General features: G+C 45.2%; 2 protein-coding genes across 2 annotated transcripts in view; one reads left to right on the top strand and one right to left on the bottom strand.

The window, feature by feature from the left end:
• Window positions 1–18311, top strand: part of snx7 (sorting nexin 7) — a 40300-nt gene extending 21989 nt beyond the window's left edge. The window contains exons 2-9 of the mRNA XM_005456481.4: window positions 2746–2934; window positions 4244–4354; window positions 4861–5019; window positions 5152–5350; window positions 6502–6701; window positions 7301–7387; window positions 10442–10594; window positions 16691–18311. Coding sequence (XP_005456538.1) covers window positions 2746–2934; window positions 4244–4354; window positions 4861–5019; window positions 5152–5350; window positions 6502–6701; window positions 7301–7387; window positions 10442–10594; window positions 16691–16765 — 1173 coding nt within the window. The 3' untranslated portion in view covers window positions 16766–18311. The remainder of the gene's footprint in view (window positions 1–2745; window positions 2935–4243; window positions 4355–4860; window positions 5020–5151; window positions 5351–6501; window positions 6702–7300; window positions 7388–10441; window positions 10595–16690) is intronic.
• Window positions 1–23940, bottom strand: part of LOC112847800 (syncytin-A-like) — a 670150-nt gene that overhangs the window by 335316 nt on the left and 310894 nt on the right. The window lies entirely within an intron of this gene.

Below are 23940 nucleotides of genomic sequence, written 5' to 3'. Positions count from 1 at the left end.
CAGTTGCCCTTAAGTCCGAGTTCATCCAGCAGTGGGGTGGGAGACTAGAGACGAGCTGCTCCTGGTGCTCGAGGAGCATCAGTGACAAGAGATGAGACAAGTCATGGGTTTTTATTAGGTTTAGCTGTGGATCACTGGGAAGCAGCACGTAGCCTCAGACGACGACGACTATTAAATTAGTCGTCGACGATTTTAATAGTCGACGTAATCGTGACTAGTTGACTAATCGTGGCAGCCCTATGTGATAGTGCTGTGTGTTAACTTCTTTTTAGTTTTGTAATTGTAGTATATAATGGTTTTATGTAGCTGAGTGTTGTGAATGTAAAAGCCCAACAAGGGACAAAGGTTGAAAATCAGCAGCAGCTATAAACTCTGTGTGGCAGTTTCATGCTCCGTGTTAAACTGTTGTTGACTAAAAATATAAAGTGTAAAAGTTTGTGTTTTTACTGGTTAGAGGTGCTCCACAGTTTACAGACTCTCTGTTTGGCTGTCCTTCTCTTCCTCTCGAGTTTAACATTTTGTCATGGCGGGGAGCTCGATGGGAGCCCATCCTGTTTGTGAGGACCGGCTCAAATGTGTGTTTCTAACTTTGCTGCACAACGAGATTGCTTCTGATTGGATCACTTCCAAATTCGTCCTGTCATTTTACACAACTTAATTAGTTCTGGTAGGATCTCATCTCTCCAGAATATTTTCATCTCGTTTTTATCCATTGATGAAGTGTCAGTACATTTCATCACAGTTTTTATCCTGTGCATTATTTTTTTATTTAATTATCGTCTCATTTTAATCAGAAAAAATGGTTTTTGAAGAAAAAAATGAACAATGCTGCCACCTTAAAGGCCTGAGTCATCATGTTTAAGATGAAAGCCTTCAGTCATGGTACGACCTCTTTGAGCAGGTTTGGAGGAAGATGCTTTTTTTCTCATGGTTAAAATTTTATTTGTGAAGACAGATCTGTGGAGAGAGCTCTCTGGATACTAAATCCACCCACAATAATTCTTTTATTTTAGCTGAGCACTAAATCAAATAAAGTCTGACAAATTCAGTAGAAACTATGAGTGAGGATGGATGATGGATAACAACAAATAAAATGTGTGTTTGAGTTTTTCAGACACACGAGGCCAAGGAGGCTAAAACACTCGATATCCAACACAGGACCTCGACTCCAACATTAGATCCTTTAGTTTTATTCACAGGCCTGTGCAACATGACCAAATGGAAACATCTATCGTTTCAAATTACAATCGTTTGTTTCGTGGTGTCGCAAAATCCGCAGTTTACCTTTTCATCGGGCGCAGAGAATACTGTAGGGCTGTGTGATATGACCAAACTCTCATATCCCGATATGAGACATTTATCGTCCTAACAATGATATATATCACCGAAACTTTACATTTTCTGTAAATTCTGTGAATCTCGGGCAGCTTGACCTGCGTGAAGTGTTTCCAGCTGGGCGTCGGTTACCTGGAGTCGAGTGTTTTGACCGATGCATGAAACGATACATTTTTAGGCATAAGTTGTAACGGCCGCCATTTTCTTTGTATTTATTACACGGCGTGCTGCATAATTTGCAGAGTACAGTTTTCTGGTCCGTGTCAGAACCAACCCATGTCCATGCTACAGAGGCAGCCCCTCGTTTATGAATAAGGGCCTCGATTTGTTTGGACTGGTCCTTCTGTTTGTCAACATTTCACTTTATTTTGAAAAATCTCAACAACTTTATTTTGAAAGGTTTATGTGGAAAATAAACAAGCGGACGGCGGAGCCACACACTGGGTTTCCCGTCGTTGTTGCTAACGACAACGCGTAAAAACAGTCGCCTGTCCGTGTGTAGTGTGGTTATTTTAAATATAAGAGAAAGAGAGAACTTTAAGAAATGAATACAGCCGCTACAGGGACCATCAGAACAGGGAAAAATTATTGCTGTACACAGTTTATTTGTGACACCTCGAAACAAACGATAGCGTCATATGAAACAATAGTTTTCATATCATCATCAGATATATATCGTTATATCGAACAGCCCTACCAGCACGTCCAGCGAGGACATGGTTTGGTTCTGAAAAGTCTGACACGGACCAGAAAACTGTACTATTGTACAAATGATGGCACAAACCGGGCCTGCCTCAGACTCAAACACAAACCTCTTTTACCACCTACACAAGAATGAAAGAGAAAGTAAACCTTAGACTGAAAGGTTGGAGCAGGCTTTTCTCCGCAGCACGCCGTGTAATAAATACTCACAAAGAAATAACTAAAAATACAAAGTTTCATGCATCGGTCAAAACACTCGACTCCAGGTACACGACGCCCAGCTGAAAACACGTCACACAGGTCGAGTTGGCCGAGATTCACTGAATTTACAGAAAAAGTACTAGTTTGTGGTCTATATGGTTATCGGGATGATAAATGTTTATATCGGGACAGGAGAGTTTGGTCACATCGCACAGCCCTGTTTATTCAGACACTGCATTAATTTATTCATTTGTTTACTTTCTACAAACATTCACTAAGCTTTCATCAAGCAAAGTCTTCCTTCTATAACAACATAAACATGTTCACCAGTTAAAAACTGCAGATGCTTTGGTGAAGAACATTATCCTGAATTCATTGACTGTTTCCAGAGCTGACCTGAGCGATTCTGCGCCTGCAGGTCTCTGAGTGCACACACAGCTGACACTGATGTGAGTGAGCGAGGCTGTGTTTGCTGTTAATATCCACTGCATCTTCTCTTTGGGCCAGAATACTTCCCTGCCAGATGGAAGCCCCATGCCCAACTCTCCCAGCTCCATGGTCAACCAGTACAGACTGGAGGACGATGATGAGGGCCAAGAGGCTGTCAACACTAAGGACATCTTCGTCACCGTCGACCACCCAGAGAGCCAAGTGACGGCGATCGAGACGTTCGTCTTGTACAGAGTGGTGACCAGGGTGAGGTGGTCGTCCTGCATCAGCGTGGTCACATCGTGTCTCAGACACAGCGGTGCTGTTTGGATGCTTTCTGCCATTAAAAGCATTTAGTCTCTGTAGTGTGAACAGTTTGTAAAGGCAGACTGCACAGGTGCTGCATTTCATCTATGTGAGGCAACGGGACTGAAAACAGTTCACATTTATACATGTGGGGTGTTTTCAAAGTGTTGACCACAGCAAGATCCTTACTGTGACAGTACTGCCACCTGTGAAAACCGCTGTGGATAACTGATGGTTCAAAAATGGTTCAAATAAAAAGTTTCACTTCATTCAGTTTTTTTTTAATTTAGTGTAGAAAAAAATATTGAATAGTTGATTTGAATGAGAGCAATTTTAGGCATAAATGCACTACTGGTCAGACGTTTCAGAACACCCCAACTTTCCCAGTTTTTATTGAAAATGATGCAGTTTAATGTCTGATTTCACTCTGAAATGAAAGCATGGTATGAATAAGCAGTTGGAGTTAAAGAAGAAATCATGGAATCAGTTTATTTTTACTTATTTTTACTGATCAGAGTAGCCTCCTTTGGCAGATGTAACAGCTGAACACAGCCGTGTCATTCTGTCTGCAACAGAAATCAAATATTCTCCCATATCTGTAGCAGACGTTCCCATAAATGTGGACCTTGTAGGTTGCTTTGCTTTCACTCTTCTGTCCAGTTCATCCCAAACCAGCTCGATGGGGTTTAAGTCTGCAGACTGTGCCGGACACTCCATGTTTCCAAGCTCACCATCTTCTTCTTCTTTCTGAGGTAGTTCTGGCACAGCTTGGACTCAAGTTTGGGTCATTATCTTGCTGTAGGATGAACTCCTGACCAGCTAGACACATACCAGAGGGTCCTGCATGGAGCTGCAGACTGCTGTGGTTTTGGTTCAGGGAGCCTCTCACTCTGTACAAGTCAGCAACCCTGGGTCCAGCAAACAGCCCCAGACCATCACACTTCCTCCTCCAGGAATTAGTAGCAGAAGCTTTCAAGGCTCGATCAGCCTCCATTGTTGCAGAGCAGCTTTAAACCCCTGAAAAAGGCCATTTTGTATAATTCTGAAATGTACATTATTTTTCAGTTTTGGATGACCGTTTTTTAACCTCTGTCAGTTCACCACTTACATTTGAACCATTTCAAGTAATTTGTTGGCCTTGAGCAACTTGAATTGCAATAAAGAACTGGGAAAACTGGCATGTTCAAAAACCTTTGACCAGTAGTGTAAATGTATGCATATGTGTGTGTTAACTGATACTGTCTGTACTCATGTGTCTCTCTCTCTCCAGACCACTCGGAGTGACTTTGACTCCAGTGAGTACGAGGTACGGCGACGCTACCAGGATTTTGTGTGGCTCCGCAGCAAACTAGAAGAAAAGCACCCCACACTAATCGTCCACGTACGTATCAGCTCACCAGGTCACTGCCCTGCACAGCTGTGGGCTGCTGCACACTACTGCAAGGCATGTGAATGCATCACTTCATTCATTCACAGTCACAGACTGCAGGACCATTTCTGAGCTTCCCTTTCTTTGCTTTTTGTGCTGTTGCAACGTGAAAGATTGTTGAGGTCTGAAGTTCAAGCAAAGCCATCGTCCTCATTTCCAGCTCTGTGCGTATCTTGGTTAGGTTACTGCTCTGCCAGGACAGAGCTACTCTTAGGTGTGTTTGTCATAGAGAGGATATCACACATGTGGTCCTCTCAGGCACGTAGCCCCACCCAGCTGCTGCTCACAACTCATGCAAAGCTGCTCTGCTAGAATTGACCACTAAAAATAGACTGCTACGAAGAGTCTAATGCGTCTCGCCCTCTTCTGCACTTTTATGGACAAGCATGTGTAAATGGGGTGACGTGGAACAGCTTCCGGTCTGATATCGTCGACTCTTCTGTCGTTTCTGTCTCCAGCCCCTCCCAGAGAAGTTTGTTATGAAAGGCATGGTGGAGCGCTTCAACGACGACTTCATTGAGACGAGGAGGAGAGCCCTGCACCGCTTCCTCAACAAGATATCCGAGCATCCCATCCTGTCATACAGCCAGCACTTCCAAGTCTTCCTCACTGCACAGGTGTGTGTCTGACACACACGCATGCACGCACACACACACACGCGCACACACACACACAGCACTTCTAGTTTTAGAATGCATTGAATTGTGACTCGGTGGTATGTTGACCCTCTGAATGTGTGGCTCCTCCAGGATCTGGCGCCCCACAGGAAACAGGGACCGGGCTTCTTGAGCAGGGTGGGGGAGACGGTGAGAGCGGTGGCCAACTCGGTCCGAGGACTCAAAAGCCGGCCAGAGGAGTTCGCTGTGATGCAGGAGTACGTAGACGACTTCAGTAACAAGATGTGCTGCATGGACAAAGTCACCCAGAGAATCGTCAAGGAACAAAGAGGTATCCGTCTGTCTGTTCAGAGGTATTCCCAATCCAGCAGAAAGCAGTCATCTGTCCATCTTAGTGAGCTCCAGGCTCTCCTCCCAGAAGGACGTAGCTGTTATTTCTCCGTATCAGAGGAGTCGGACTCAGATGCTTGCTGGCACCCTCTGTACATCTCATATGATGTACACAGTTTAAGCCGCTTTAGCCTGCATACAGCTGCAAGCTGCTTTACAACCCAGCACAGCTCCTCCCCTCATGTTGACCCAATGAGTGATGTCTCTGTGGTCACTGATGGAGAGATGGCTGAGCCATGACTGCACATGACAATATGACTCTTCTTTGGAGGAGAGTTCCTCTTATTCCTCTTACATTATCTCTGTTTACAACATATTTATGTGCACATATTGTTCCACACTTTGTTCTTGTGTTACAGTGTCACCAGTATCCGTGCTATCACTCATCAGCTGTGTAGGTGAATTGTGGGTAATACATGTTTGCGGTCCAAGTGAAAAACTCTGAATTTCTCATACACTGTTCAAACACTTTTTAGTCAGTATGGCATCGAGGCAGGTAAACTGTGGGCAGAGCCCGTTAACCCATCTGCAGGGCTCCTCTGTGGCAGGACGAGCAGGACAAGCAGTGCCAGAGCTACAAATGACCTCCTGCAGGTCACCGGTGTCAGTGCCTCTAACCACACAATGAGAAACTAACTTCATGAGGGTTTTCCTCATGATTCTGCTCCAGTGTGTGTGCCAGATATCCTTGGGCAGCACACTAACCCAAGTTACTGTCTGAGTGTAAATGTGTGTTAGAGAGAAAAACGTGCTTATGTGAACGGATGTCAGTGGGTTAATGAGGTAAGTGATAATAAACACTACAGGCATCTGTGGCCATCCAAACTACTGAGCAGCATTTTGCCACATCGTTTCCTCACTTTGATCATCAGGCTGTCGGAGTTGGATTCAGCCCTCTTTTCCATTCGGCACCCTCCTCTCCTAACACGTTACCCACTCCGTGTCTGAACAGACACCTTCCACTCACATGTGATGTGTTCAGAGGGTCTCAACCTTTAATTCTTTGCAACACTTCCTGTGACCTGCTTCTGTGTAGCTAACGGCACCATCTGGTCTGAAAATGAGTCTTTGTGTTTTCCTCTGTGCTTCCAGAGTACGTGGACGAGTTGAAGCAGTACAGTCCCACCTACGCCCGGTGGGGGGAGTTGGAGGAGGAGCTGACGGAGCCGTTGAAGGGCATGGCCAGCTGTGTGGTGCAGTGCAGTAAGGAAGCAGAAGAGCACATCCAGCATCTGTCTGAGGTCTTGGTCCCTGCCCTGCACGAGTATGTCCTCTGCGCTGAAACGCTCAAGGTGAGGCATGAGCATGCTTCACCTGTGATGGTGCTCTGCAGGTGGGGCTTGATGCAGAGCAGCGGTAAGACAAGGTGTGATGTCAAAGTTGAACACCGAACACTCGAAACGCTGTGCGCCCATTCAGGGACTCGGGGGAACCACGGTGTTCGCTGTCTGGGTATCCAGACTTAGGGGGTCAGGCATTGAACCGACAACCTGTCCTACCTCCTGAGCAGCAGCTGCAGTGTTAGTGAGCCTTAGCATGTAGCATGGAGGTGACACTTCTGCCACTAACAGTAGAGCAGACACAGCACAGTGTGTGGAGCAGATACTGGCTGTGACTCAGCCACTCCACAGGTAACATCTGAGATTCACTGTGGAAAGGGAGCATGCAGCAGTGTGACCTTTAAACTAACGACCTAACCTTGTTCATGCAGCTCTGGGAAAGCACATGTATGACAGAGAAGATGGAGATAAGAACAAAGTGCTGCTCTGTGATGTCATGTGTCTATTTGCAAATGTCACATTCTTTGTGTCACCTGAGTGTGTGAGTGAAAACGTCACAGCATGTGTTGGAGCATGTGCACTGACAGCAGGTCTCTGGTGGTTTGTGGCAGGCTGTGATGAGACGGCGAGACAACATCCAGGCAGAGTTTGAAGCCAAGAACGAGGCTCTGCTGACCAGGAAAGTGGAGCAGGAAGCAGTAAGTTTAATTTGATCCACACATGCTGATAAAAGAGCACTCACACACTTTCCTCCGTCCCTGCACGTGTCTGAGCCAGCCCTGCCTTTGGCCGTCCTGCGGTCATCTCTGAGATTAGCTGTAATAAAGTGAGGCGTGCAGTGGGCCTCTCTCGCAGAGCCGCCTTCACCACATATTGGGAAGGAGGAGAGGGCTCCCTGGGAGGATTATCTGAATATCTCTGCTTGTAGGCTGGAAGTCTGTGCCGAGCTCAGAGTGAAGAAAAGCTGCTGATATTACTTCCTGCTGTGCACTGACAACTGATCTTGGCAGGAGAAAAATTCCTTCTTAGATGACGCTTCGCTTCGTGATGTGAGGACGCGAAGACCCGAGAAGAAAGGCATCTTTGTGTGTGTGTGTGTGTGTGTGTGTGTGTGACCTGCAGGTGTCTGTCCCCCTCATCAGGCCAACATCCAGTCCCATCTGTTAGATGTTAATTAAGAAGCTGTGCTTCCCCCACAGACCGCCGTTGTACTCGTGCTTTGTGCGAGCTCTGATTTAATCCAGCCCTCCAGGTTCTGCTGTGTATCAGCCCGCTAATGCCTATAACAGACCTGCACTAATGAGAAGTGAATGTCAGAGGAAAGCTGAATGACATGCTTTCATTCAGCTTCACTGTGTTGCTGTAGAAGGCGGCGGTGTTACTGGGAGGGAAATGGGTCTCGCCGCTCTGTGGGTGTGGACCCGGCAGGTCTCTGCAGCTGCTGTCAGTCGTGCTTGTGTTGCTCTCTGCTCTGTCTCACTCCTCACTAGGCAGTAGTGCTGCCTGTTTTCTCACAGCATAGTGTAACAAACTGTGCCACAAGTTGTCATAGAAGGTGTGGTAGTCACATGACTACCACACCTTCTATGATAACTTGTGGTTGCCAGTCACTATACAGTCTCCGCTGGGTGTTTTCTGGTGTAATGGGTGATGAAGGTGAGGAAGACGGAGAGCAGGACAGATTGCACGTAAAGTTGGCACCGCCCACAAATTCAGACAATCTAGATTTAGAAAATGAGAAGTTCTACGTGCAGCCTGTGTTTCCCCTTAATTCCAAACAGCCAGTGTTGTGTAGCAGTGTTACACACTTTAAAAACCAAAGTACACATCACATCGACTCTCAGAACTTGGAGTTCAGTACAGCCCACAGTTTGACAGCACCTGTTCAGCATGTCTACAACCAGGTGCCATGGTCGTAGACATGCAGGACCTCATAAGCATAAGCATCCACACAAACATGCTGTGTGTGTGTGTGTGTGTGTGTGTGTGTGTGTGTGTGTACACACACACATACAGAGCATCGTAGTGGCGTTGTGCGTTGGAGAGAAAGATTTGATCAGATCATTGGAGATCAGGTCTAATCACGCTGTTCAGCTCACTTCCAAACATAAACAGTCTTTGTTGGGAAAATGTTGATCTAAATGTTTCTTCATGGCCATCAAAGAGGACGCCAGAAGGAGTCCAGCTTGTCCGGGCTAGCACTGATCTTCACATCTGTCAGCACATCTGGTCCTGACTCAGCTGCTGACCCACTGGCTGTGCTTTTCCCTCATACACCGTCTGTGCTTCCTCCATGTAGCTGCTTTACATTTGACCTAAAGTCTGCGTCATTATGACCTAATTTCATCACTTAGTTAGCTGACAGCCAAATGCTGTGAGCGACTGGGCAGCAGCTGCGATACAGCCGAGCTCACTACATTACTGTGCAGTTTGTTGAGTAAATCCATACTCGGAGCTTCTTTGCAGGTTTATTGGCCTTAAAGGTTCTTCTGCGGGGAATCGAGGCCTCGAGTGATATTTTGTCTTAATGCAGTTATGAATGTGCTTATTGAAGGAGACTCTTTAAACACTGTGGTTGTTTTAAACTACAGCTCATCCTGCTGTGAGGTTGTTGGGCTTTCACCATACGTTGTTATTGCTCTCACATTCATTAACCCACTTCCACTGACGGCCTCAGTGGAAGTGGAACTCCACTCATTTACAGTTGCAGGTGAGAACCTCAGAGCTGCAGGTTGTGGTTCCATCGTCCACTGAGCACTGGTCCACAGGTGATCCAACAGCCTGCTCCTTCACCTCCCTTCAGTCACACAGGATGCTGCAGGAGCTGGCTCTCCGTCACCCTGGAAACCAGAACCTCCTGTACACCCACTAATAATTTCCTCAACCAGCACCGGCAAGCTTTAAAGTGCTTGAATTTAAGCAGCGAGGTCAAAACAGAGGCTTGAGCAACCAGCTATCATAAGCAGCCCCTTATCTCTCACATCCTTTAGGTCTTTTATTTTGAAAGTGAATACTGTTATGCTCTTGATTTGTCTACTGTGAACCCAAAACCACTAAAAGTGTCTGACACACAGCAGCTTTGGAGCATTGGTGTTTGAACCCATCATACAGATGGAGCGCTGAGAAGTGATCTGATTGGTTAGTGGAATCTGTACTCACATGTGACTGAGGTGCTGGACACTGCACGCAGTCTGTGTGTGAGTCTGTGTCAGCTGACTACACTGGCCAATAAGACGAGAGGCTTCTCAGACATCGCACATTAAACTTCCTTCTAGAACGTCACCTTTATTGGGAAGAAATGCTCGACTTTATGACTCACGTATTCCACAGGCTGTGTGTGTGTGTGTGTGTGTGTGTGTGTGTGTATACGTGTTGTGGCCAGGAGGGGGCACTGTTATCTAAGTGAAGTGCACACACTGACCTCTGTAACTGCTTCATCTTCTACACTGACGTGTGTGTGTGTGTGTGTGTGTGTGTGTGTGTAAATGCTTTGCCAGGTGAAAATAGGTGTGGAATAAACAGCTTCACACAATTGCACACATGCACACACGTACACAGGTACAAGTACATGTGTATAGATACATGTACCTGTATAGGTGAGTGTAGTAGGTGCTGTATTGAACCAGTTAATGCACTGGCTGTTGTGTTGGCACAGAGGCGTGCTGTGGGAGGAGCACAGGGATACATCAGGACGTCATGTTTCCATAATGAACCACAATATGTCAATAAGCATAACGTGTGTTTGGCGGCAGCTTCAGGAGGAGGTGGATGTCCTGGCAGATCGGATGGAGCAGGCCAACAACAGCTTGAAGGGAGACTGGCTCCGCTGGCAGCGCAGCATGAAGACTGACCTCAGATCAGCCTTCATCTCCGCTGCAGAGAAGAACGTGGAGTACTACGAGAAGGTGAGCTCACCTGAGAAGCTTAGACGCAGCACGCAGAGACACCTTTCATCTCACCTGACCTTGGTTTGTATTGAAGAACATTGTGGGCTGTTCAGGTGAGTGTGAGAGCAGCCTGAGCTGTTGTTGTTGAAGTGTGTGCTCAGCAGCTGTGGCTCAGAGTCCATTTGTTCTTACATGACACTCTGACTGTACTGATGACTTCCATTTAATTCACTTTCACCTCAGGAGTCATTAAAATGTGTGTTGTGTATGCCCAAGGGTAAACTGAGTGAAGAGCACTGAGATATTATTGCAGATGGCTGAAGCAGAGACGCTGGTGGAGCAGAAAGCTCTTACAGCACTCACTCAGTTGGTTGGAGCCCTGCAGTCTCCACCCAGACACACCCCCAGCTCCTCTGTGCTCCAGCAGAGGGCAGCAACTCTGCCTGCAGTCCGTTCTGTGCCTACGTCAGCTCTTTGACTTCATGGTTCCACATCCTGCAGGTAGAACACTGACTCCACCTCTCATCATAACTTTGGAGATGAAACTTCTCCCACTCGTCAATGTAACACGTCTCTTCTGTGGATTCTTCTCGGCTCCACTGAGCAGTGGAACAAAGGCTGGACTGGTCTTACTGCTTTAGAGCGGCGTGTGTGCTGCTGAGCGGACCGTACTGGTCCTGGATCAGAGACCGGGCTGGATTCTCACACAGTGTTTAGTGTTAGATTAGACACATAAGACCTGGACAGGAAATGACTGGGCGAGCCTTCCTTTATCTTCAACAACACACTGAGCTGGATGAGTGGAAGTCAAGTCCTTCATGCCCACACACTCTCGTACGAATTCAGTTGTTAGGAACGTGCAGTGCCTGCTGCTGGGCCATGTGTGGAGCTGAAACAGGAAGTGATCGCTCCACCCACTCTGCAGCACATCCTGCTAATTCACCTCCTTCATACTTTTACAGTAATCTGAAAAACTCAATCAGGACATCCTATCAGTCCTAAAGGCTGTGGTGTTTGTGGTTCTGCTGCAGAGTCCAGACGTGAACTGGACCTTTGCTGCACCTGATGAAGGCCCTGACCTCAGGAGCTGTGTTAGTTTTCATTTGGAATATTTCAGAAATATTAACCAAACTCAAAGGTTCTTAACTCGTGTACTTGATTTCTATGTTTTCATGAGTGAATATAATACTGAAGGCATTGACAATATATTCCTGTGATTGTGTTGATTGGTGTACTTTAAAGTTTCGGTGTTCGGTGCCGTCTGTGCTCCTGTCAGTGGTTTGAAGTGGAAAAGGGCATGTCACACTGAATGTGCCAGCTGACCAGTAAGAAGAGTGTATGCTGAATGCTCAATGAGTACTTGATAGTTTGTCTAATGCAGGTGGGTTGTGGGGGCTTCTTAAGCATGTGCAGCCTTTTGGTGTTTTTTCTGACCAACCTGCAGCGTTGCAGCTCTCTCTGTCTCACTCAGCAACACTGGCTGATGGCAGCTTACACACTGAGTCTAATAGTCAGGAGTTATTGGATTAAATTACAGTCAGCATCAGCAGCGTTTTCCTTCTGTCTTTTGGTTTGGAGGATCATTTTGTTTTCAGGATGACCTGTCCCGTCCTCCTGGTCTGAAGCCCAGTCACTACAGCATTCGCATCAAGCTGCTTTAAATTGTAAAGACACTCCAACAAAGCAGATGTGGAAGTGAAGAAAGGGTCAGACAGGATCGCGAGTCTGAAGATGGAAATCAGAGTGTTGGTGTTGAATGCTGTCAGTGCCTATGCTCCACAGGTCGGAGGTCAGCGGGAAGAGAAAGGGGAATTCTGGAAGAAGATGGATAAAGTGGAGGAGAGTATCATGAAGAGTTGGCAAGACTGGAGTTTGGAGTAGACTTCAGTGAATTAAACAGAGGTGATGAGGAGGTGCTGGGTAGGTAAGGTGCTAAAGAGAGAAATGCAAAAGGAGACATGATCGTGGATTTTGTGAAATATCTACAGTGAACACTTCAAGACCAGGGAGGGAGATAGAAGTATGAAGAGGAAGGAAGTGAAGGTAGAGCTGGTGATTAAATGGTGGAAGCCGAAGAAGGAAGAATGTTGATCACAGTTCAGCTCTGGGTCGTCGGGAAGAGTAACCAGATGATGTGCTGAGAGAAACTGCCAGTAAGGTGTTTGGTGTGTCCTCTGAACAGAGGAAGGAGGCTCGGGATGTTCCTGGCAGCTAATTTCTTAATATCTGAGTTTCAGAATGGTCAGTTTGTCTAATGTTTTCTCTTGTTTACTCAGTTAAGTTACATTTGAGAAGTGTTTCATGGACAGTGTCAGAAACTAATAACAAAGGCTTCTGAAACCAGTTATCACATTCTTCAATAATGAACCATGTGCAGCACCTCGTATCGTGCTTTATGAACATTACATGTTATACTCCAGCGGGCTAGTCGGGGTGATGAAGAAAGGAGACCCGGGTACTGGGAGGCCCAGTATAAAGAGACCCGGGTACTGGGAGGCCCAGTATAAAGAGAGAGCTGACGTGTGTGTGAACCTGGACAAAAGTCCTTTTTCAGAATCCAGTGGAACCAGGAAGTCTGGAGCAGGTCTCTGTTTAAAAAGTCCTAATGTCTGATCCTATCATAGACGATGCAGAGCTGATAGGTGAAAGGATTCACCCAGCTGTAACTGCCTCCTGTGATCTACTCTAAGCTAATGCTCACTTTGTTCTGGTCTTTGAGAGGAGAGAAACAGGCACGCCTTGGCCACGGCATGCCCGTCTCTGTGTGGGTATAATCCAATAGGGAAGGAGCCAAGTTATTGGAAGTTGTTTTCCAGTCAGAAACAGCGAGCAGAGAAAAAGCCAAAAGTCATAAATCCAATTAGTGCGTCCACAGTTTTGGGCAGCGGTTGCCTCTTTGGCTCACACGTCTCATTGGCCTTGTTTTCTATATCTATTCCACATCAGAGGCCTCTTCAGCAGAGGTGCTACATCACTGCAAGCGCAACTCCACTGTGTGAAAGCTGAGGCACGGTTTGGTTTGGTGTGAGAGCAGTTTGTGTTGTCTTGAGGAACCGCAGCACGGGGGAAGGTGTTAAGAAAATAATGAGAGCCATTCTTTAGAGGAGGGGAGAATAGCCGGAGTGAGGGCATCAGTGTACACACAGTAATCAGAGTTGCAGTGGGGTGAATGGGCAGGCCTGAGCTTCCTGAGCTGGGTCATTTGTGCCTTTAGTGGAACACAGCGACGCCGTACGTTTAAAGTGCTTAGTGTTTGCACACTGTGTGCAAACTTAGCTGACACTGGGGTGTTAGATAAGTTTCCATCTGAGTGATCACAGAGGCTGTGTGCACATATTGTTATTCAGGTGCATATGTGGGCCAGCGTGGCCATGGGGGCTGTGAATGATTTATTGGTCTGGAGCCCAGAGAGGCTATAAGAATCTAATAAGAAACCTCCACCTGGGAGGATTTGATAGCAGCTAGGAGCGATGCAGGGCAGGACTCAGAAATAGATGGAAGTAAATGAGTGAGGATAGAGAGATCAAGGAAAGAAGGGGTGGTGTTGCTACATCAAGTCAAAAACAGTCAATGTGATACTTTAAGGCATCAGGTCCACTCAGTCATATGTGAAGCAGGACTGGCAAAAGAATATTAAACATAACAAGTTTATTCATGATCTATTCATCAGACTCAGAATACTTTAGTTATGTAGTCAAGAATGTAACAAACCAGTTAAAGTACCAAATGAATACAAAATGTAACAAAATGGCTCAAATTCTAAATATTCCAGTATGTTACAAACTGAGGCGCTCCTCTTTTCATATTGACTTTATCTTACTGATGAATAAAGCCATCAGTTCTTCATATATGAATGATGTAAAGGTCGACTGTGTCGCCAGCTCCGGCTCTTATTGTGTTATTGATGATGCACTGATTATCGTTGTGATACACAGTTATGAGGAGCTCTGCCTTCATTCTGCATGGCAGAGCCCATTTCTATGGTTACCTCATAGCAACAGTGTGCTGGAGAAGGGCTGCTGTAAATAGAAATACCATCTCTGAGCCTTTGGTGCTGCTGCAGCTTCTCATCTTCCTTCTTCCTGATGTTGCTGTCACTCGGTATCGCTACATCTGTCACTACGGCCGTCTTCCTTTACTTGTCCACCACCCATTGACCCATTTTGACTTCGGGATGTCCAGGACATACTCTGCACGGATCGCCATAAAGAAAATGTATATCCATAAATATAATATAATATTTAAAATAAATAACACCCTGAATCCATGGTTTCTGTGGACGTACAAATTGAGGAAGTGCAAGCGATTAGTTGGGTAAAGTGTGCACAGTGAAGGAGAGGATGACCGTGTGACCTGATGAACAAATCCATGGAGATATTGAGATGACAGTTGGGTTTCTAAGTAGATTATCTCATTGGGCATCCTCTCTCTCTCCACTCATCAGGCATCTGGACAGGATGCATGATGGGAGAAATGAGAAGAATCTGGCAGAACTGTACTAAGTAGAGAGGTCAAAGGTTGCACACAGAGGTGAGGAAGCTGCAGGTGGCCGAGTGGTGCGGGGCATGTATGAGGGCTGCGGTAAGCGTAACAAATGGTTCACAGCGAAGGTGGGATTACACCGAGGGATATGTCTAATTCCTGCTTCCAGTGGTGATGAACAGGCTGGTGTGACACGAGCATCTGTGTGAGCAGTAAGCAGGTGGAGAGTGAGAAGGGGGACAGCAGGGTGATGACAGCCCACCAGCTGGTTTCACTGGCCCCACATTTGTTCCTGACACCAGCTGAATACCACCCCGCTCTGAGTTCTGGTGCTTTGCTGTGCTGTTTTTAAAGTGTTGGTCCTCTTGTGCTACAAGAGGACCAACACACCCTGCCCATCTCTGTGTGTTTGTCCTGATTCTGGACACCTGCTGAGCACCAATGAGTGTGGAGGAGAGCTGTCAGCTGATCAGGCTTTCCTCTGCTCAGAGTTGAGTCAGGGCCGTGTTTCTGACTGTGCACCGTCCTCTCGTCACATTCTTCAGACTCAAAATGTGGTTTTAGTGTCAGGGTTACAGTTGGGTTATGGTTAGGTTAAAGGTTAAAGGGTAGGGTAAGTGGCGAGGGAAAGCATTATGCCAATTAGATGTCCCCACAAGCTATGAATACCCAACGTGTGTGTGCACGCGTGGACAAGATGATGTGTGTGTAAGTAGAAAGTGCAGCAGCAGTCTGTTAGGATTGGTTGTCATGACGGAGTTTGTCTGAGGCGACGCCGTGCTGCGCTGTCGTGGTGCCGACGCTCTGAACAAACTGCTACTGCCTCGCATAAACTTTCTGTGCGCTGACCCTGAGGTCTCACACGGGCGTTTGAGCGTGTCTGTTCTTGATGGTGTGTGCTTGTCATCACTTTGTCAATTCATGGCTTCTTGCTATCAAGATAACTGCGTTTTTTAGGGGGGTTATGTGACAGAGGGGGATTCACTTTGTCGAGTCCGCTGCAAACCCCGTGCACGCACGCACGCACGCACGCACACACAAACACACACAAACACACACACGCACGCACACACACACGCACGCACACACACACACAAACACACACACTGGGACTGCAGTGATGAGATGATGGGGGCGTTCACCATCAGAGAAGCTCCTCAGACGATGTGCGATCACACTGTTCGGTGTGACGGGCTGCCAAGAACCAACAACAGAGGGTTACTTTGATTTCACAAACGTGATGTAGGTCATGGATGACGAGCTTGAGTATTTCTGGCAGCTCATTCTCTTTCTCTTGACTTTGTTTAAAGATGGGACACACTCTGGGGTCAACTTGAAACAAAAGCAGGTGTGATTTGAGGTCAGAGGTCAAATGTGAAATCTTAAATCTGTTTTCTGTATGTTGTAGGACTGAAACTAAAGATTATCTTGGTGATCAGTCCTTCCTTCCATTCCTTCCAAAACACATTTATGTGGTTTTAGAGAATGACATGTAAACAATGTCGAGCAAGACATTCGGTTGTTACGAGCTGCGTTTCCATGTGCAGTGAAGCCCCGTTTTATTCTCCACCCAGTGTTCATGTTGCTGCTACTCGTAGTAATTATTATGAATATTGTCCGTCTTTATTTCAGTGCCTGGCGGTGTGGGAGTCGTTCCTGGTGTCACAGAGAGCAGACTCCAGCGGAGGCCAGGAAGACGTTGCTTAAAATGTGGAGTTCAAAGGTCGACGCCGCCCCCACCCCCCGCCCCACCCCCACACGACACACACCGGTCTCTCCAGCAAAACCTTCAGATGTACGAGGACTTAAACCACTGCCCGTCTGCTTTCTGTCTCTCCTCCTCTGAGGGCAGACTGCTGAATCCCAGTCTCACCATTCCAACATGACTAAAACCAGCACTGCAATCCCCACACGTGCACGCACACACACACACACACACACACACACACGCAACAACCGTGTGATTGGGAAATGTTCTCTGGTTTGTGTCGTCGTTGTGCTGCATGTTTCCTACAGTGGCACTAAAACACATGCATGGCTAGCAGCTGGCTCCTGTGTCAGGTGACAAGGATGCCCTCAGCTGTCCTGCAGTAACTCGGTGGATTCAGCTGCAGCTTCGTTTTCACACAAAGCAGGGATGATCAGTTAGTGCCTCAGAAAGTCCTGCTCAGTGATTTTGCCACAACAACAAAGTTAAAGTTATTTGTTGGAGTAGCTTAATTTGTAATAAATGGTACATTGATATTGATTTCTACTTTAATATTTAAAGTTCATAATGAAATTCTGATGTTTATTAGTCATTAGTGATGCAGTAGTTTTAGTAAGTTCTGAATTGTATAGAAGTGATAACAACAACAGACACACGGCTCATTCTGTGCATTATGGTGATGATGGTGATGGTGATGAGCCTGTGGCAGTAATGTTTGCTACATCAGCCCGATGTTGTTGTGCAGACTGACCAAAGAGCCGTGTTTCCTCACAGCTGCTGCTGTCAGCACGTGTGCAGCAGCGTTTAAGCCAAACCGGCATCTCGTACTGAAGCGACCAAAGTATCTGTGAGCTGAAACGTAATCAGTCAGTAATTGAAAAGCAAAGCAGTTTTCAGGCTCAGTCTTTACTCACCTGTTTCTGTCCTTATAACAACCATCTGTTACTATTAATCATCAAGATGAGAAAATGATGGGTTTGCAGGAAACATCCATACATAGCACTACAGTTTTACAACCCTGTGTTAAAATAATGATAATAATAATAATAAAACATCAGTCTTTTGGGCTTATAAATGTGATGGTCTGAGTCATGTGTCCATGCTAATGGTAACAATAGTGAACCCAGAGACATAAAAACATTAGAGTCCTTCAGTCCGGTCCCGAGCTGCGATGGCCTCGTGACTGTCTCCACTTTTATCAAGACGAGTTACTGAAAGTTGAAAATCTGAATCCTTCTTATTGCCAACTTTGACTGCAGGTGGGGAAACAGCTCTGCCAAAGTTATGCACCAAACAAATGTCTCACATTTCATTAACAAACCTCACGTGTGATCAAAGTGGAGTCAGATGCATGTGAGCTGCAGACAACACTACTGAGACGTCTGGAAGCTTTTAAGTTTACTCTTCTGCACTACAGCAGCTCGTTCCAGCTGTTCCACCCACGTTTCATACTGTGGACCTTCTGCTCACTGCTTTTATCATTGTGAAAAATAATATGTAATAACGTGATTTGAGATGCTGACAATAAAGACTGATGTGACGCTACAGAGTTTCTTCTTTTTGGAGTGTAGAGCAGCAGCAGGAGTTCAGTTAGGTCACCAGTCAGTGGACCATCCATTGACTGCATGGTCCCTGCATCATCTGGTCGTGCTCCTTAGTTTTGCTCTCAGCAAATTAAAATGCATATCATTAAAGAGTTTCAACGTGAATATTCAGTTCATCACGATCCCGTGTGTGATTTCAGTTTAGACATGCTGCCCGTTGATCTGTATCACTGAGGGAAGACGTGCAGATTCAGGTCCCTGCCTGCTCTCATCTCACAGTGCTGACTGGTTTAATCTTCAATATGCTGCAACTCCAGTAAAGTTCATTTCATTTTGAGCAGGCCACAAGCTGAGGAGATGCCCACTTCTGTGTCATCAGGCTCTGGAGCAGTGTTGCACATGAATGACTTTCTTGTGTTTAAATGGAAACATGTAGCACTGAGTGTGCTGATGATGTGTAGATAAAGTCAAAGATTAATGTCTTCCTGCTCCTGACTTGTGAATTTTTAAAAATATAATATAGATCTCTGTCAGCCTTCCTCTGACCATGTCACTGACTGAACTGATTGATCCACTTATCTTTTTTTTATGTGGAGCTCTTAAGAGACTGAGGAAGAGGGGCTGGGTTAGTCGTCTCTTTGCTAATGCAAAGACGTTCTCGTGTTACCACACTTGTCTGAAATTCGCCCTCGTGGCTAAAGTGTACCAACTAGTACCTACACATCCATCAGATACAAAGCAGCATCATTAGCATTTGCTTTTTATTTGGTGTCCAGTTCAAAACTACAGAGTAGGAAGTACTGTCATCAGCTCAGGTCAGACTTTGAAGCACGTTTGATGACAGCATCATCAACGCACATATTAAACAAATATGTAAGACTGCTTTCTTCCATTTGTGCAACATCTCTAAAATTAGAAATATCCTGTCTCAGAGTGATGCTGAAAAACTAGTTCATGCATTTATTACTTCCAGGCTGGACGACTGTAATTCATTATTATCAGGATGTCCTAAAAACTCGCTGAAAAGCCTTCAGCTGATCCAAAATGCTGCAGCAAGAGTCCTGACAGGGACTAGAAAGAGAGAGCAGATTTCTCCTGTTTTGGCTTCCCTTCATTGGCTTCCTGTTAAATCCAGAATTCAAAATCCTGCTCCTCACATACAAGGTCTTAAATAATCAGGCCCCATCTTATCTTAATGACCTCGTAGTACCATATCACCCTATTAGAGCACTTCGCTCTCACACTGCAGGCTTACTTGTGGTTCTTATGATATTTAAAACTAGATTGACAGATAGCAGCAATTAGATCATTAGACAGATGATGTGGTGTCCTTTCCTTCTCTATAAAACTGAATATCGGTTTCATCTGTCCAGATATTTTTAGTTCCATGAAGGCCGTGGCACAGACCGTGTTAATGTTACTTATTTATACCCAAAGGTAAATTAGTTTTACAGAAAAATCACATTATTTTTCATCCCTTCACAAAACACACACCTAATGAAAAACACATATTGATAATTAAACAAAATGAATCAAAACAATTCTTATTGAGTTCAGTGACAGCAGCAGGGACAAAGCTGGTTTATAACGCTTTGTCCTGCATCTTGGAGCTAGAAACCTCCGTCCTGGGGAAATAACCTGGAATTCACCCCGCAGAGGAAGGAAACTATTTTTAAGGATTGATAAAGCCATCGTCTGTACCTGTTCAGAGTACAGGGAGGCTGAACAGGACTGTGACTCACCATCAGACGACTGGACCGTCTCACTATCTGATTCAGTGAGTTTCTCTGTGACAGAGGTCTGAGCGAGCCATGCCACCAAACAAAGCGATAAAACAAAGTTACTTTTTTTCGGTCAATGTGGAAATGAGCAGGTTTCCTGAGGCAGTAAAGGCACTGTGACCCTTTTTACCAAGAGATTTGCAATTCTTCAGTTTTTTATTGATTGTGGTCCCAAGATATTTAAATACTTGCACTTGCGCTGCTTTCTGACCTTTAATTAAAGTGACTCGGTGCCCATTTTGTAGTTTCCTAAAATCAATAATCATATCTTTGGTTTTATTCATTGGAGATAAGACTCCTCCCACCATTGAACAGAGACTGGATCGTGTCTAGTTTCACCCTCTTTCTGTAGAGTCATCTGCATATTTAATAATGGCCCAGTTTTCCTATCTGCTCTGACACGTTTGCATAGAGAATGAATAATAAGGGCGATAAGACGCACCCTTGGGTGAGAACCTGTGGAGGAGAACACTGGGTCAGAACCCCAGAACCTGGTTTTTCCTGGTTTCAAACTGTTCTAAAAGTCTTTTGATTAAAATATGGAGCTGTGTTGTATTAAAAGCAGGGGAGAAATTGATGAGCTGAAGTTTTACTCTCTACATGTTTGAGAATCAGGGTAAGTAGAGTCAAAAGCTGGTCCTCCACGCCTCTACTGGGCTTTTATACAATCTGCATTGGATCCAGCTCATGTTCAGTCTCTCCCATAATCACATTTCTGATGATTTTTTTCAAAGACTTTCATCACGACTGAGGTGAGGGCAACACGCCTGAAGTCATTTAGAAACTTTGGACGACTAGATTTGGGGACAGGAACCACGACAGCTTCTGTCCAAAGAGAGGGCACATGTTGTATTGGCAAGGATTTATTCAAAATAAGCTGAAATATAGGACCGAGCTCTTTAGCACAAGGTTTAATTAGGCGGCCACTAATGTTATCAGGACCACAGCTAGGCCACTGAGTTCAGTGATAAAGTGCTGAGTATGTTTCATTTTCTGTTTCAGTTCCAAAATATCCTCGTTAAAATCAGAAGAACTAAAACGAGCATAAAACATACTCAAGGCGTTTGCAAAATCCCTGAGTATAAAACGTCTCAGATGATCTGACTGCTGCTCTGGGGATTTTAAAGCCCTGCTGTGGTTTTCATACAAGTCCGGGCAGAATCCAAATTTTTTGCAGCCAATTTGCTTTCAAGAAGGTTTTTGTAGCTCTGTTTTGTTTTCAGGATTTTGGTTTTCAGGTCTTTGGTGACTGCCTGAAAGTTAGTAGCAGCCCCCTCTTTAAAAGCCAGTCTATTTTTCCTTAAACAGGATTTACAGTTTTTTCTGAATGCTTAAACCCTAACTGTGATTCTTATAGCACAATTTCTAAAACTATTAACCCTTGTAGTCAAAGGAGTTTGCAAAGAAAAGCGTCTGGACTTCTTTGAGTTGCTTGAAGACGTTTCACCTCTCATCCGAGAAGCTTCTTCAGTTCTAAGGTCAAATGGCCGAGAGTCCCAGATTTAAACCCAGTGGGAGTAACCCCCCAAGGAGGGACAAAGGACCCCTTGGTGATCCTCTAATCACATGCGCCAAGGTGTGAAAGCGGGTGTGGGACCTAATCAGCCAGGGTTTCGGGTGAGCTCATTGTGAAACCTGGCCCCACCTTGTCGTGTGATTTCCTGAGGTCAGATGCCCAGGATGTGAGTGGGCGTTAAGGCGTCTGGGGAGGGAACTCAAAACTGGATTATAGATGGCAGACAGTTGGTGTCATAAACCACCGCCTCTGTTCAAAGATGGTCGCTCACAGTGGACATAGATGGCCTCTTTCACTCCTCTTTCAAACCATCTGTCCTCTCTGTCCAAAATGTGAACATTGGCATCCTCGAAAGAGTGACCTTTGACCTTTAGATGCAGATGGACTGCTGAGTCTTGTCCGGTGGAGGTGGCTCTTCTATGTTGTGCCATGCGCTTGTGAAGTGGCTGTTTGGTCTCTCCGATGTAGAGGTCTGGGCATTCCTCGCTGCACTGTACAGCATACACCACGTTGTTAAGTCAGTGCAGCAAGTTTCTTGAGTTTTCAGAATGTGAAACTGAAATAGAAGATGTGTCAGAGGACTACACATCATCCATTTTAATTATGATGAAGACAAAGAATCAAGCAGGAAAGAGGAGTCAGCTGAGACAGAGGCATATTTGCAGTAATGTGAGGAAACATTGATCTGGTCTTCTATCCTTCCCAGTGACAGACGATGCCTGACTCTCTCATGTCCCACAGAGAAAGACAATCTACTACAGTCCAAGCACATATGCCAGGTCCCATACTCCTTCGATTGCTTTTCTACTCGAGTGCTGAAAGCATTATACACAGTGTATTCTGCTTGTATTCTGCTTTTTAACGTTCACATGCCAATGGATGCATCAGAGACCAAGTTGGGGTTCAGTAACTTGCCCAAGGACACCTTGGTAAGAACTCCAGACTAGAGCACACAGAGATTGAACCAACAACCATCCAATTAGCAGATGACCTGCTCTACAGCCAACTCAATGACAAACAAGGAGGGACAACGAGAGGGGAAGAAAAATGGATCGAATGCAGCTGTAGGCATATGTGGGAATGTTGATTCTTACTGCCGTGCATCCAGTAGAGTCGCTACGGCCAGTTTATGACATCCTGAGTCTGGTAGAGAAGTTTTAAAGGTGACACAAGATTAATCATAGAAGCACAAAAAGGATATAATTTCTTGATAAAGACACAATAGATGATCATCGTTCATGATACAAACGTGCTCCCATTTGAGGTGTATGGAACAAGTAGGTGTTTCTCCTGCTGTGATGTAAGATCCTGGTACTGATGTGACTGTGTATGAGCTCCTAGTCCCCTTCAGAGGACTCTGTCCATTGCAACAGAACATCCCAAGTAAACCGGGGAACTATGAGATAAAAACATGGGCAGTATGTGATGCCAGGTCCAGCTGTACATGGAGCATGCTAGTGTACGATGGCAAACCGTCTGACCTGCAGTCAGGACACGCGAGTTGTCCCTAACATTGCAGAAGGTTTCCAAAAGAAAACAATCACCTGTAACAACTTGCTTACTGTATATGACCCTGGCCTGCAACTGCAGAAAAGAAAGCTGTCCATGATGGGACCAGTGCAGAGTTATAAACCTGAGCTTCCTCCTGCACTTGTGTCAAATATGGACATGAAAGTTTGCCTTCACTCACACCCATGCCCTGGTGTCCTACCATGCCAAAATATAGAAAACTGTCAGGTAATGAGTTGGAATAAAGTTGAATAAAACCTTGAAACACAGAGATGGATGATATTTTATACTTATGGCTTTATAAACAGTCAAAGCAAACTGAGTCATTTTTGAGCGCAGAGGACAACAGATGTGATTATTTGCTGCCAGTAAAAAACTTGAAGTAGTTTAAAAACAGCTTTCTAAATTAACTTTGACATATACCCGTCTGTGATCATCTGCTAAAGCAACTGACTCTGGTTGTGAAACGATAATCACAATAACTGATGATTTGGTTTATTTTTTACCCGAAAACAAAGAAAAAATTCATTTTTATAAGGTTTTTATCAGACTTAAATTTGAAATGGAATAAAAAAAATGTGTCAGAATGTTTGAATTAAGTTTTAATTAAAAGTGGGGGAAAAATCCACTTCATAGTAATTAAGTATCAATCAAACCAGATGGGGACATTTTTGACCCCTGAGGACCACAGGTGTGATTATGTGCTGCCATTTAAAAATTATAAATGGTTCAAAAAAAACTTTCTCACTAAAGTTCAATATACAGCACTCTGTAGTTAGTCAGATAGTCAAAATTATCTGAACATTTAAATATTTTATTTTCTT

The sequence above is a fragment of the Oreochromis niloticus genome, linkage group LG9 (assembly GCF_001858045.2).
Source record: "Oreochromis niloticus isolate F11D_XX linkage group LG9, O_niloticus_UMD_NMBU, whole genome shotgun sequence".
NCBI lineage: Eukaryota > Metazoa > Chordata > Actinopteri > Cichliformes > Cichlidae > Oreochromis > Oreochromis niloticus.
This window is presented reverse-complemented; position numbering and strand designations above follow the sequence as displayed.